Raw genomic sequence first — 15,943 nt, 5'->3', positions numbered from 1 at the left:
AATGTTATTGAAGCTCCTAAATGTGGTAGAATTTAGATTTTTGGGGGTTTAGTGTTGACCTGAAAGAACACATTATTTTAATGTGAATGACAACACAATTCCTTTGTAGCCTTTGTAACACTCAATGTGTCATTGTTTTGTGACCAACCTAATACCTAGCGAATATTTATAAAGCTATACTACCATCGTAGGAACATATCTTTTTTCCATTGATACTCGAAGGACTTGTATAAATAATTAAAATATCTGAGAAGGATATTGAAAATACTAGTAGGAGCTTAACCTACTCTATGATTCAATATTATCATTGGCATGAGTACTTTGAGATGTAATCAAGCAGATGAAACAAAGCTTAGGAGCAATGAGTAATTAATACCAAACAGGGCATATCAAACTTATGGGAATGGGAAGTGGAATCTAGGGCTAATGTAGTTGTTTTGTACGTTAAAAAGACTCAATTAGCCTCTAAAGTCACCTCCATCAAATTCCTACTAGAAAACATTGTAGCATATATAACCTTACCTCTAATTTTGTTTCCATAGTCAATATTGTCACATGAACACTTCAACGGATATATCATTGGTAAACCCTTTGGAAATACTATGGAATCAAGATTGTGGAGCATGATGTCACTCATCCAACTTATGAAGATGATTTACCACAAACTCACATAATTTCATCTATTATTGTGACTTTGGACTTTGGAGATGCATTTGCTTAGCATTATTATGAGGTGGACAAACATGTGAGATTGTACATATAATGTTATTTGTTTTATGTAGTTGAAGTGTTTCTCTATATCTTTGTTATGATAATGTCTTCAATAAAAATCTCGTGGCATTTTTCCCAAGTATTTTTGAACATATATAAAGTATCCAAAGTCCGTAATCTAGTAGCATTGAATAATATGTAGGTATGAATTGTTATCCTACACTAATGTTGTACCATTTCCATCTATATGGTTCTAGTCCAACATGTTTCAATGAAACCCCATACTAATTAGGTAAAAATAAAAATATATGTGTGAAATAATGTTCTTCTATATATAATTTTTTTTTAAGAAAATTGAAATATATTATACCAACCAAGAATAATGTAGTTAGCATGTTCAAAGAAAATGAATAAAATTAAATTGAATTGATTTTTAAATATTAATCATAGTTGTACTTACATTGGAATACTATAATATTGAATTTTAGATACTAATTATGGCCATGCCTAAGCTATGCTATATTCATATTAGGAACGAATTCAATGAATCTTTGAAAAAGACATTATAATACCAAATCTCAAATATTAATTGTAATGATGTCTAAATTATAATATATATAATTTATATATATCAAGCACCATGATATTGAATTTCAAATATTAATGTAGTCATGCCTGGGATATGGTGCATTCATATTGGGATTAAATAGAGTGATGTCATTCCCTTAATAATATTCAAGATTGAGTATTATTGACTATGATAGATTTAATGGAAATTGAATTTATAATAATAATAAGTACATGCCACTTTATTATACTAATTCGCTTTGTTATACTAATTATGATAATAACATAGTTTATTGTGATTTGTAAAGATATTTTATTGTTATATTTTTTTATTTTTTTCAATATTATAATTTTTATTAAAGAAATAGAATTATTTATAATCAGTTAAATAATTACAAATAATAACATGAAAACTATATAATTATATTATTAAATAAATTAAAAGTAATATTTTTGAATGTTATAAGTATTATATATTTTTTTGGTTGATTTGACTCACAATGATTTGAACATAATTTTATGATTTTTATATTTCATAACGTGACAATCACTAATTAAATAGTCACCATTAAATTATAAATATTATAAATTCTAATTTAGTAATCATAAAGAAAATAATTTCAAAAACATTAATTTTAAATAATAAATAAATATATAATATGAAATTTAAATTAAATAATTAAAATATTTATGGTTAAAAATTCTTATCATTTTCGTAATGAATAGATTTATATGATAAATTTATAACACACTGTATTTTTAAAATATTACAACATTAATTTATTTTTATATAAAATTAATTAATTAATTAATTAATTAATCACATATACGTTTTGAGAGAAATAAATTTTAAATCATCTCTAAAATTTCCATGCATTATATAAACTTAGAAAGAGTACTCTCTTAATATTTTCAATGCAAAACATAAACATAGAAAAGGACATTGAAGACATTTCTATGCCCACCACGTGACACTTGACACTAAACCTTTCTTGAAACATACGAGTTTGTTCAGTGGCACAATTTTGAATTCACATCATAAACCCTTTTTCCTGAATTTTAAATACTACGGCCCTTTCTTTAACACGGGAAATAAAATAGTCCCTTCAGATTAAATTTGAGGTTTTAGGTTAAGATCAATGGCAGCCTTGGAATCCATAGTTGATTTCCAAAAATGATAATTAAAATTTATAGTTTGTTTGACTGCTTCCGAATCTTGAGGAACCTGTTTAGAGTAATGATGGCAGTCCCATGTGGTGTCGATAAGGGTCAAACCTGTTACAACTTGTCAACAATACGGTACACTGCTTGAACCTAACTCTAAAATAAAAACTGTCCCTTTTCCTCCGGGTTCCATCAACATATAAAACTTTGACCAACTTTATTATGTGTACGAATGTGGAAAATAAAACGTGGACATTAATGGCCGCACCGACGATGTCTCATAGGAAAATGACGTTCTTGCAAGATGCCATGAAAATGCTTCTTCTATTCTTCGTCTGGTCTTACAAATATCACGGGAAGCTGGGCTTATTTGAGGAGAGAAGCAACCCTCAACTTACTGTCGATCAAAGCGTTCCTGAGCGAGTGATTCAACTAACCCGTAGGTCTGCAAGTGTATCGATTCCATTAAACATGGGCCGAGCTCCATGCTGTGATAAAATGGGGATTAGAAAAGGACCCTGGAGTCTTGAAGAAGATAGAAAGCTCATTGATTATATTGAGAAACATGGATTTGGAAACTGGCGTGCTCTACCCAAGCAAGCAGGTTAGAACTCTTTAAATGCGAATATTTTTATGATTATTCCTTGAACTTTGAGAGTTTTGAATTTTGCTAAGATATGTCTGTGTTTTTTTATATGCAGGACTTCTGCGATGTGGGAAAAGTTGTCGATTGAGGTGGACTAATTATTTGAGACCAGACCTAAAGCGTGGAAGTCTCAGTTCAGAGGAGGAGCAGACCATCATTCGGCTCCATGGGATGCTGGGGAATAGGTAACCTAGTAACTCTCTCTAACTCTCTCTCTCATCTATATATATATAGATAGATATAAAACGTTAATGTTGTTTTCAGCTCGTTTGTTGAAGAGAAGGCTAAAAACTAGTTGATAACCTAATAACTCGTAGAAGCAGTAACCTAATAAATTGATGTAGGGTTTTCAGTCGATCTCCAACTCACAGATTTTCTTACATAATACACTTGTCATCATCGCAAAACCCAGCAAAGTAATTAGCACGAATTAATTTACAGTCAATAGCATCCAATAATTGTTTATGATATCTTCTTGGAGAAAAAAATAAAATGATAGACTCTGTCGATTCAATTTATTCTTTCTATTTGCTCTGGACGTATATCAAGCAGAGTCTCTGTGTGTTGTGAAAGTTTTGAACTTGTCTAAATTGCAGAAATCGGAAAATCTACAATATTTTTAAAATCTGATAGACATGAGCAATATTAAACAATTGACCTACTTGTTGTTATGAAAGTGTTAAACTTATCTAAATTGTAGATATGGAAAAAATCTGCGATATTTTTATAATGTGATGAACAGAAGCAATATTAAACAACTGACCCCGTTGTTGTTAGACTAATGCCAAAATATTCCACAATCTGGAATCAGTATAAACGTGCCCATTGTGAACGCAATTTCCTTTATCTTACTTATTTTAAAACTATATGCAGGTGGTCCACTATTGCCTCGTACCTGCCCGGGAGAACAGATAACGAGATCAAGAATATATGGAACACCCATCTCAAGAAACGTCTCGCGCAGAGTGATGGACCCGCGCATTCTACTTCTTCTACGATGCCCACAGCTCCGGCGTTTAATTTGTCGACGTCCTTGGCCATGCAGAATTCTGATTCAGATCACGATTTTCAACTGCTTTCTGGTTATTCACCAAACGATTATGGTATCGTGGAGAGCACTGAAAATAATTTTGATGCTAATGATTTTGTACAAGTCTGCGAGCAGGGTCCTACTTTTAAAGATATACACGAGGAGCTCGTGTCTCAATTTCCTGCTTCTCCCAATTCGGCCTGCAGTTTTGGTTACACGAAAGACTCAGCTGACCAAACAGAGCACGTAATAGCTGAGCAACAATTCGAGAGCAACACTCTATGGGAGAGAGGCACTGCTCATCGTTGTGAAGCAGATGATAATGGATCAGCTCACGAGTATATCGAGTCTTTGAAGAAATTTCTTGATATCACTGAAGAATCTTCAGTGGGTGTGGACTACGAGTTTCATCAACATGCAGGCAGAACTTTCACCATCCAAAACCACGAGTTCGATGATCAAGAAAGTACACCGCAGCCACACAGCTATTTATCACTAGACAATGGCAGCGAGCATCATATTACTAGTAACAATATATTCTGCTCGAATTCACCATTCTCTGTGAATCAAATTGACCATGAAATACAGAACTCTTTGGCCGATTCACAGGTGTCATATTCGGATTCTCCTCACAGCTTCAACCTACAGGACACGCATGTTTGTACTCCAATGTCTTTTTCTCAGGATTTCTTACTTGACTTCCCACAAAATCCGACATGTTCAGACTTCCTACTTGATTTCCCAGAGAATCCGATGGATGTCACAGATGTTCTAATTCCACCCCTCTGGATGGACTGATCCAGAACATGAAGACTAGAGGATAGAGCTCGAACAACTTCTTCCAATGAGGTTTTAGTAACTGTAAAGTAATACCTACCTTCTTTAAGATTGCTTGAATGGTCATGCACCCATTATACTCACTCTTCTTCATACTATACAGATTAATCACCAGCAGGGCCAACTGTGAGCGTGCATGATCCGTTTTGAAAACACTGGGATTGCACCTTGCAGCCCTGTTCGAGATCTAGAATGGAATAATTTAGGAAGGAGTTATCACGAAATGGAAAACCTTGGCCAATAGGATCTCTGTTATAGACTACATAGTTACAATAAAATTTGTGAAAAGTATCTACTTATCAATTATATCAAGATTGCCTATACTCATTTTCCATATGCTGTCAGTACTGCGCTTTTGAAGTTCTAATATATGCTTAATAATGTATTAAGACAGACTATCAGAAAAGAAAAGACCGTCTGAGGTCTGATCCTTAGTTCATTATGAATAAAATCGGCTTCATAGATATCTCGATTGTCATATGTGATATCTGTATCGAACTCGCACTATTAATCGGTGATATAGGGAAAACGAATATCTTTTGTGGTCAGCTGAAATAGAATCTTTTCCTCTGCTACCGTAATCAAGTTCATCAAAATGAATGCATCGAGAGAGATTCACTGTGTATGTCGATGACTTTTAACAGCCGGAATTGATTTTTACTAATGATCTACTTACATCAATACAGTAACTGTTAAAGAAAAATATCTATTTTCTTCCCTATTCAAACCATGTTCCGCTTGCATTGCCTTAGAATCATCAATATCTAACTAGCACATTGGAAGTAAAACATACTGTAACATAGATTGTACGGAGATTATATGCAATTGGGACCCATATGTTAGGAAAAAAGGGGTATTTTGAGAATATTCTAAAATTTGCCTAATGAGCTTAAATAATTGAGTTTGCTTCTGCAAATTCAATTATAAAATGTTGCAAAAATTATTATATTTAGCTTAAAAAAAATTATAAATTTTATAATAAATATATATTTTTTTACAATATTTTATTTAGTAATAATATTATATCTTATTTAGTAATAATATTATATTTTATTTAATAATAGTATAGTAGAGTAAGAATAAAAAAAATTTAACAATAACAATGATTTAGTAAGATAGATATACATTATTATTAATTTAATTTGGATTTTTTAAACAAAATCATAGCTCATAAAGATATTATTCTTTTTATTAAATTTGGTAAAGTGAATTTCCATAGCTCACTTTCAAATACATTATAATCAAATATTCTTAAGCATTTTAAAAGCTTTGTGGTATATAATCTACTTGTTGAATACCATTATTCACTAAAAGAACATATGCTAAACCATTATTATTCTAAAGCTATTAAATTCTATAACCAAGGTATTTGGGAATCAAAAATATCCTACTTGTCACATAATACTATTTCCAAACACTTGAAAATAACACATTATAATAAAGTATCCTCGACCTCGACCATTCTAAAGGCTTTATAATATGAAATCCACTTGTTGATTATCATTATTCAACAAAACAATGAATGTGAAACCATTATTATTCTACCACTGTTAAATTCTATAACCAAGGTATTTGGGAATCCAAAATATCCTACTTGTTACCTAGTTCTACTTCCAAACACTTGCAAATATTACTGGAAATTTTATAGGGGTATGCATGCCTAACAAGGTCTTAGAGTCTTATGGGTTTTCATGTAACTATTTTTTTTAACACCATTATAATGGATGTTTTCTTTTTCAATTAGTTATTGCTATCACAACACTTATGCAACCATCATCTTGCTTTTCCAATGCTTTTACTTCAATCAACAATAACTAACTCTTGCTCATACTCTATTTTGTGGGCTTGCACACCTCCAACAACACCTTGAGTTGCTTCTATAGGAATTGATTCTCACTAATCCCATTTCCAACATGAACTCTATAATGTAAGTTGCTAAACCACCACATGTGCCTACTAATCACTAGGGTCTTTCCATGCCGCTCTAGTGACTACTTTTATCTTCTTATCATCATGACATCATCCACTATTGCATTTACAAAAAGTTTAAAACCTTAGATCTTTAATGCTCAAAATTCTTTTTACTAATTCAACAACTTTTCTCTGAACATGAGATAGCTCTCCTTCAAGAAAAGTAACATTTGGCCTCCTCACTCCAACAACAAATATAATGATAGAAAAATGAAAAGGAAATAATAACAATAACAATACTATGCACATGAAAATTACACATTATTTATTTTAGTCAATCTTTATGAATGAAAACTAGCCAGTAAATTTATTATTTCCTTAACAAATATTACTCAAAGCTCACTCAATGAGCCTTCGCCACTCCCCTATAACTAGTGAAATATTCTGAAAGCTTTTGAAAACTTTATTACATAAAATCCATGTATTGAATATATGTTTAAAACCAATATTAATAGCTTAACCATTTTTATTCTTTTATTACATAAAATTTAATCTCACATATAAAATTTATTAACTAAAACATCATTTAATGTGTCTAGAAAGAATATTATTAACTTAATATAAAACATTATTAAGTTAAACATTTTTATTCTTCATCTAATAAAACTTAATCTAACACCCCACAAAAAAAAACATCATTCTTGTATAATTGAAATGTGACCTAACATTACTACAACGGAACTAAAACATAGCATAATATAAATTATGAGGAGACACTAGGCCATTGGAAATCCATAAGTAATGGGTACATAGGGTAATGAGGGCATTCCTAACATAAGTTAGGAAGAGACACGAGGCCAATGAAAACACATATGTCATTCCATAAAGGTTCATTAACTAAAAAATGGTCGTTAGTGTGGAAATAATATGTAATATTATATGTTGACCTGTTGTGTCTTGGTTAGAAGAGTAGGCAATCTCATAGAGGAAGTATTGGCTCTTGTTGAGGCATAAGTTACCTGCTATTGTGAGGCTTGCAAGTTGTTGCACGTAGCCTAGGTTTATAGTGTCAGCCAGTCAGATTTGAGCCAGTCAGATTTGATCCTGACTCTGTTCAAGGTAACTCTCACCAGTTAACGATTATCCTAGATTCAAAAAAAACATTATTTATAAAGGTACAATACGCCATTGGAAACCCATAAGCTATGGGAAAACAACCCAATGACCTTTTTATTTTAACTGCCCGTTCACTCCATTAGAGTCATTAGCTGGTAACTTGATACGCTTCAAAGTTGAAAGCCGAGGTCGGGAATTTGTTGTATAATAATGAGTTTATTTTATTTTAAGTGAATCTACATTCCAATAGATTCATTAGCTAGTAACCTTGGCCGATAGGTAGGAGTTATCACGAAATGGAAAACCTTGTCCGATAAGATCTCTGTTATTGACTACGTAGTTACAATAAAATTTGTGAAAGTGTCTACTTGTCAATTATATCAAGATTGTCTCTGGTCATTTTCCTTATGCTGTCAGTACTGCACTTTTGAAGTTCTAATATATGCTTAATAATGTATCAAGATAAACTATCAGACAAATAAAGACAGTGTGTGGTCTGATATTTCTTTCATTATGAATAAAATCGGTTTCATAGATAAATTTCGATTGTTATATGTGATATCTGTATCGAATTCACACTGTTAATCAGAGATACAGAAAGGAAAGGAAAAAAAAATATGTGGTCAGTTAAAATAGAATCTTTTCCTCTGCTACCGTCGTCAAGTTCATCAAAATGAATGCATCCCGAGACACTCACTGTGTATCTCGGTGACTTTAACACCCGGAATAACTGACTTTTCCTAATCATCTACTTAAATCAATACAATAACTGTTTAAGAAAAATATTAATTTTGTTGCGGATTGAAACCATGTTCCACTTCAATTGCCTTAGAATCATCAATATATAATTAGCACATTGGAAGTAAAACATACTTCAACATAAATTGTACGGATATTATATGCAATTGGAAACCCATAGGTCATGGGAAAACAGGGTATTTTGATTATATTCCAAGATTTGACTGATGAGGTTAAACAATTGAGTTTGTTTCTGTAAATTAAATTTCAAATGTTGCAACATTAGATACAAAGAATTTATAAATGTGCAGAATAAATATATTTTCTTTTTCTATAACATTATTAGATACAAAGAATTTATAAATGTGCAGAATAAATATATTTTCTTTTTCTATAACATTTTATTACTATTTAGTAATAGTATAGTGAATTTAAGAATAAAAAAATAAAATAAAAAATAATAATAACATTAATTTAGTAAGATGGATGCATATATTATTAATAATTTATTTTGATTTTTTATCAAAATCATAATTAATAGAAATATTATTTTTTTAACTAAATATGGTCAAGTGAATTTCCATAACTCACTTTCAAACACACTATAATAAAGTATCATCAAGCATTTTAAAGGCTTCATAATATATAATACACTTGTTGAATAGCATTATTCACCCAAAGAACAAGTGTGAAACCATTTGCATTTTACAACTATCAAATTCTATAACGAGAGTATTTGGTTATCCAAAATATCCTACTTGTCATCTAGTGCTACTTCCAAACGCTTGGAAATAACGCATTAAAATAAAGTATCCTCGGCCATTTTAAAGGCTTCATAATGTGCAATCCACTTGTTGATTACCACTATTCACTAAAACAAGGAATGTGAAACCATTATTATTCTATGGCTATTAAATTCTATAACAAGTGTATTTGGGAATCCAAAACATCCTACTTGTCACCTAGTCCTACTTCCAAACACTTCCAAATATTACTGGAAATTTTCTACTAGGAGTATGCATGCCTAACAAGGTATTAGAGTCTTATGGTTGTTTTGATGTAACTAAAATTTTTTAACATCATTATAATGAATTTTTTTTTCAATTAGTTATTGGTATCACAACACTTATGTCGCCATCATCTTGCTTTTCGAATTCCTTGACTTCAATCAACAATAACTAGCTTTTGCTCATAGTCTCCTTTTGTGGGCTTGCTCACCTCCAACAACACCTTGAGTTGCTTCTATATGCATTCATTCTCACTAATAACAATTCCAACATGAACTCTATAATGGTGAGTTTCTCAACCACCCCATGTGCCTACTACTACTAGGATCTTCCCATGTCTCTATGGTGACTACTTCGTTCTTCTTATTATCATCCACTATTGCATTTACTAAAGATTAAAAACCCTATACCTTTAATGCTAGAAATTTTTTTCACTAATTCACAAAATTTTCTTTCAACATGATATAGCTCTCCTCGAAAAAAGGTATGGTTTGGCCTTCTCACTCTAACACCAAATGTAACAACATGAGATAGCTCTCCTTGAAAAAAAGTGAGGTTTGGCCTCCTCACGCACCAAATGTAATGATAAAAAAATAAAAAAAAAATAACAACAATAACAATAAAAAAAATATTTATTTATTTATTTTAGTCAACCTTTATGAAAAAAAATTAGTTAATAAAATTATTATTTCCTTAGACAATATTAAACAAAGCTCAACAAATAAACTTTCACCGCTCCCCTACAAACAATAAAATATCCTAAACCTTTTAAAAACATTATTACATATAATCCATAAATTCAATATAGGTTTAAAAACCAATATTAATAATTTAATAATTTTTATTTAAAAAAAAAAAAATTAATCCCACACATAAAATTCATGGACTAAAACATCATTATAATATAGTTAAAATGTAACCTACCTTTAGTAAGTCAAAAAAATTATTATTAACATAACATAAAACATTTCTAACTTAATTTTTTTATTTTTAATTTAATATAAATTAATCTAAGACATAAAATTTATTAACTAAAACATCATTCTAGTATAAACATAGCATAACATAAATTATGAGAAGACACTAGGCCATTGGAAATCCACATTTAATGGGAACATAGGGTAATGAGGGAATTCGTAACATAAGTTAGGAAGAGACACTAGGCCATTGAAAAGCCATAAGTCATTCCATAAAGGTTCATTAACTAAAAAATCGTCGTTGGCGGGGAAATACTATGTAATGTGACATAAATTATAAGGGTACAATAGACCATTGGAAACCCATATGTAATGGGAAAACAACCTAATGAGTCTTTTATTTTAACTGCTCCTCCATTCCATTAGAGTCACTAGCTTGTAACCTGATACGTTTGAATGTTGAAAGGTGAGGTCGGGAATTTGTTGTAAAATAACGAGTTTATTTATTTTAAGGGCACCCCCATTCCAATAGATTCATTAGCTACCAACCTCAAACCTTTCAACGTTGAAAGAGGGGGTTGTGAATTTGTTGGTAAAGTTGGATTCATTGCAAATTATGTGGTTAGATGGTTTATTTTGGAATAGGATTTTTATTTTTTTTAATTTAATTATTGATAGTTATTAGATATATAGTATGATTTAAATTTTATAAAATATTTAAAAACAAATTAATAGTAATTATATATTAAAAGTTGAGATTTTATTTTAGTTATGTTTTTTTTTTATTTTTGTAATCAAATTGATTAATTAAACAAAATGAGGTAGGAAAATATCTTCTCTAAATATTATTAATGGTATTTTTGGGTCTTTCATATTAGTAGGTTATTTTCTTGGTTTACTATATTGAAATAAAACTAATTTAGAAGTTAAAAATATCTATTAAAAAAATAATCCATTATTAATAATGTTGTTATATATTTTTAAAATTATGTATATTTAAGGCATGTATCATTGCTTTGGAAAAATACTATTACTAATAATAATTTTATTTAAATAATAATAGTATTAATATTAAAGAAGCTGTAGTTTAGTTAGTTTTTATGTTTTTTTTTAATTTTGGAAATACAGATATATCATAATGTAAGTGATGTAATGCCTATAGAAGTTTACGAATCATTTAAATTATATGCTATGATAGTTTAAATAAGAAAAAAAAATGTTTGTATTACTACTTTTCATACTAAAATATTTAGTTTAACAATAATTAAAAATAAAAATTCAATAAAAACATATATACAATATTTTTTTAAGCCAGTCATTGTGGGAGACTCATCGCTTTGAATCTTCTTGGATAAAATAAATTTATCCATAGCTAAGTGAAATTAGAGGGTGATTTTGATGCCATAAATGCCCTTAGATCCTTTTTTTTATATAACAAAGTGTTATTCTTGCAAGTCACAAACAAATTAATTTAAAAAAATATAAGTTTTGACACCTATTCTCTATTTTTATAAAATAATTATTTCTTCAAGTTCTAGCAAGTAAAAAAATAGTCCAAGTGAGATTCTATAGATTTTTAAACATCCAAAAGCCTGTTATCCAGTGATGTAATCCTTCTTTGAGTTTATTAATATTTATGGAATTAAGATGGATTTATTTCTTTAATAAATTTGGAGTGAAAATGTATTTCTCTCTCTCTCTCTTTCTCTCTCTCTCTCTCTATATATATATATAATGGTGATTACCAAGTGTAGTGTATTTTTCACTTATATTTCATATTCCTTAATGATTATGATGATTAACATCCACTTTGATTAAATATGGAAATGTACCTTATTAGTTGAAATTATTTGGAACCTTAATTGTAATTTTGTAAATTATTAAGAGAGACCTTCAAATATCATCATAGTTTTGTTGAGCTAAAAGGTAAAAAAAGGTTTATAGTGTGAAAAATATTTTTAAATTTAGATATTATATTTCTAAGTATATGCTAGACAATTTAAGAGAAAGTTTTATTTATCTTTAACCCTCTTAGTGTCACAAAGGTGACAAAATATTTCATCGTATGGTGTTGTGTCAATTAACCAATGCCCAATTTCGATATGGATGTCATGAGAAATTCTTGTTATTTTAGTAGTATTTATTTTATTTCTTACAATAGTAAAGATAGAGAGATATTTTGATTTTCAATATTTGAGTTGCTCACGTCTCTTTAATATCTTAATTTCTTTTTTTCCTCTAATTCTTTATCAAAATACAATTTCTCCTTTACATTTTTGTCTAATATTATCTTTTGTATTTTGAAAAATGATGTCTTCCTTTATGTGTCACTTGTCTAGCCAAGATTGTGCATCCATAAGCCACCCAGACTTGAGTCAATGATGGTTTTGGCTAGGGTTTGAAGCAGTTTCTGGCAATTTCCTACTTTCCACATTGTTTAACCTCTTCTTATACTTTGAATATCTAGTCGTACCATTATCTAAATTTAGGAACAAATTGCTTTGATTAGGAAGATAGTATACGATGTATTTTCTTTAGTTTTGTTACTACATGTTATAAATTTCCTTGGGGTATATACTATCTTTCTCTATGACACTTTGCAGATATTTTATCCCCAATATTCACATCCATATACAATAATAGGGCTAATGAGATTCTAAAAGAGAGTCCTCTCCTTTTTTTCTAAATCCCATGTCAAAATTTCTACTAATTTACAATTGTTTTCAAGTCCATAGAAAGCTTCCCAACCTGCATTCATCATTTTCTCAATGCCAAAATTTTAGTTCATCTTGCGATAGATATTGATTTTGAAATATTTCTATGAAGGAACTTGAAGAGTTCGTATATATAAAAGTATCAAATTTATGTTTTTTAGATTTGATTATAACTATTGGTATTTTGTTAGTATTAAGAGTCATAAGCATCTTGGAATTGTAATCTCATAAGATTATTAATTTCATTCCAATATTGTAAGGATTCCTCACCAAAAGAGCAACATCATCAACATAGAGAGCAAGATCAATGTCTATATCAATGAAAATTGGGCCAAGGCAAGTTGTTTCATCCAAAAACTCTTCTAACTTTTAAATGCATATGCAAAAAAAGGTACGAGGCAAGGGATACCCTTGGTTGACTTTCATATTATATTTAATTATTTCCAACTAGCCATTAATGATCCTAAACTCATTAATATCACAAGAGTCCGTAAACTCAAGAAGAATATTTATCTCTTCCAACATATTCCAAAGGTTTGTCCTGGTAATTGTGTCAAAAGCTTTTAGAATGTCAATGAATAAACATAGGAGATTACTTGTATTATTGTTGCATCCCTCCTTTATAAGCCAAATAGTAACAAGTGGTTCAAAGTTGAATGATATCTACTAGTACTAGTTTGACCTTTATCTCATTTATTTTTCTTTCTATCCATAGGCTAATCTTGTTTTCCGAAACAATTTCATATAACTTCACCTAATTGGTGTTAATCATAATGACCTATGTTTAAAGTGATTTTTTTTTATTACGAATTTTAAAAATAAGAAAAATCAAAATTTTTGTATAGTGTTTGTGAAAGCCTTACTTCATTTCCAAATTCAAGAGCCTGCATATATGAAAGATGAAAATAGACCTAATTTTAAAAATTCAAGTTTGATAACTTTAATGTCCTTAGTATTCATATGTATTAGATCATGAAATCTAAAATATATGTCTTCTAAAGAAAAGACTTCACCAACTATGAGAACTTATGAAAAAATCTATACAACATTAAAGGGTTCTTAATATCAATCTATAAAACATTAGAGGATTCTTAATATCTTTTAAAATAAAATTTTGGTTCATATTATTTCAATTTCTAACTATCAAAGCAGACATTTTAAGTGAAAAATCTTTAAGAATTCATAAAAGTTGGACGGGAGCTGAAGGTCCTCCCAAATTCCATATTTCAAATAAATCTTTTCACTTAATAAATGTTGTGCACCTAACCATAATTTCCTTATTAGTACACGAAATATTTTATGTGCATATTCAGGATCTTCTCATAAATGTTATATTTCTAAATATACCTTTTTTCCATGTAATATGGGTATAATAATGTTATATTCGTAAAGATAGCATCTAATAAATATCCAGTAATTTATGTTAATGATTTTGAAGTTTAAGCCGGCTTTTTGTTTTTTTTTATTTGAATAAGAATCGCCCCCTATCATGTCTATCTCGTAACATTTTACGTACAAAATTCATTTGTTTAAAGATATTTCATTATTACTCAAATGGCTTCGCATAATCCAATGTGTGGTGATCATATTTTCCTACTTTTTTTCCTTGGTTTTGGATTTCTATTTATGTTAGATTGTTAATATTAGAGTGGAGTCAATTGTCATTTGTGTTGTGTAACTCTTTTCGGACAAAAGAAATGAAGCGGAAATTTCAATATTTAACTCAGACATAATAAAACACTTTAAATTGGAAAACAAATGACGTGATTTGTCTATAAGATTTTAGCAAAGTTGACATCAAATTTGTTTAGACTTTTCATTCCATAAGGACGAAGGATTTGGGTAGAGAAAGTCATTAATATTTTTGGAATATTAATCTTTTTACAATTTATATTAACATAATTATATTTATCAATACAGTTGATATAATATATATCAATCACATTAATAATTATTATGTATATTTTTCTAAAAACAAACTATTTATGATTATTAATAAATATATAAATAATAACAACAATATTCTTATATATTTATATATTTATAATTATTATATAATATTATAATAATAATATTAAATTATTATTATATTATTATAATAATAATATAATTATTATTATATTAATAATAATTATAATAATATTAGTAATATTAATTAACAATAATAATTATTTAATAATAACAATAATTATTTTAGTAAGTGTGGTTGATATATTCATAAAGCTTCATTTCTATCTATGACAGAAACTATTGATAAATATATAAAAAAACAATAATAATAATAATAATAATTTATTACTCATTTATTGATAAATATATAATAAAAATAACAATAACAATAATAATAATTTATTACTCATTTTTTAGAAGATGCAAATAAATAATTACTTATTTTATTAAAAATAAATAAATTTTACTAATGTTTTAGGAAAAAAAATAAAATAAAAAATATTTTATAAGTTATAATAAAATAATAATGTTAATATTAATAATAATAATAAATTAATTTTTACATTAATAATAATGAATAAGGTAAATAACTAATAATTATAATTAATTATTTGTCACAATGTGACGTTGGATCA

At 28.8% G+C, this 15,943-nt stretch overlaps 1 protein-coding gene across 1 annotated transcript; it reads left to right on the top strand.

Moving 5' to 3' along the window:
* The first annotated feature begins 2,913 nt into the window (after positions 1-2,913).
* LOC149178431 (transcription factor MYB4-like) lies at positions 2,914-13,925 on the top strand. Its single transcript, XM_089422089.1, has 4 exons — positions 2,914-3,046; positions 3,144-3,273; positions 3,962-4,041; positions 13,750-13,925. Exons 1-4 carry the CDS (start codon positions 2,914-2,916, stop codon positions 13,923-13,925), a joined length of 519 nt encoding a protein of 172 aa, XP_089278215.1.
* Positions 13,926-15,943: the final 2,018 nt, after the last annotated feature.

This window comes from Pinus tabuliformis, chromosome 4_1 (assembly GCF_031772625.1).
Source record: "Pinus tabuliformis cultivar Carrire ecotype Pingquan chromosome 4_1, CPIR1, whole genome shotgun sequence".
NCBI lineage: Eukaryota > Viridiplantae > Streptophyta > Pinopsida > Pinales > Pinaceae > Pinus > Pinus tabuliformis.
This window is presented reverse-complemented; position numbering and strand designations above follow the sequence as displayed.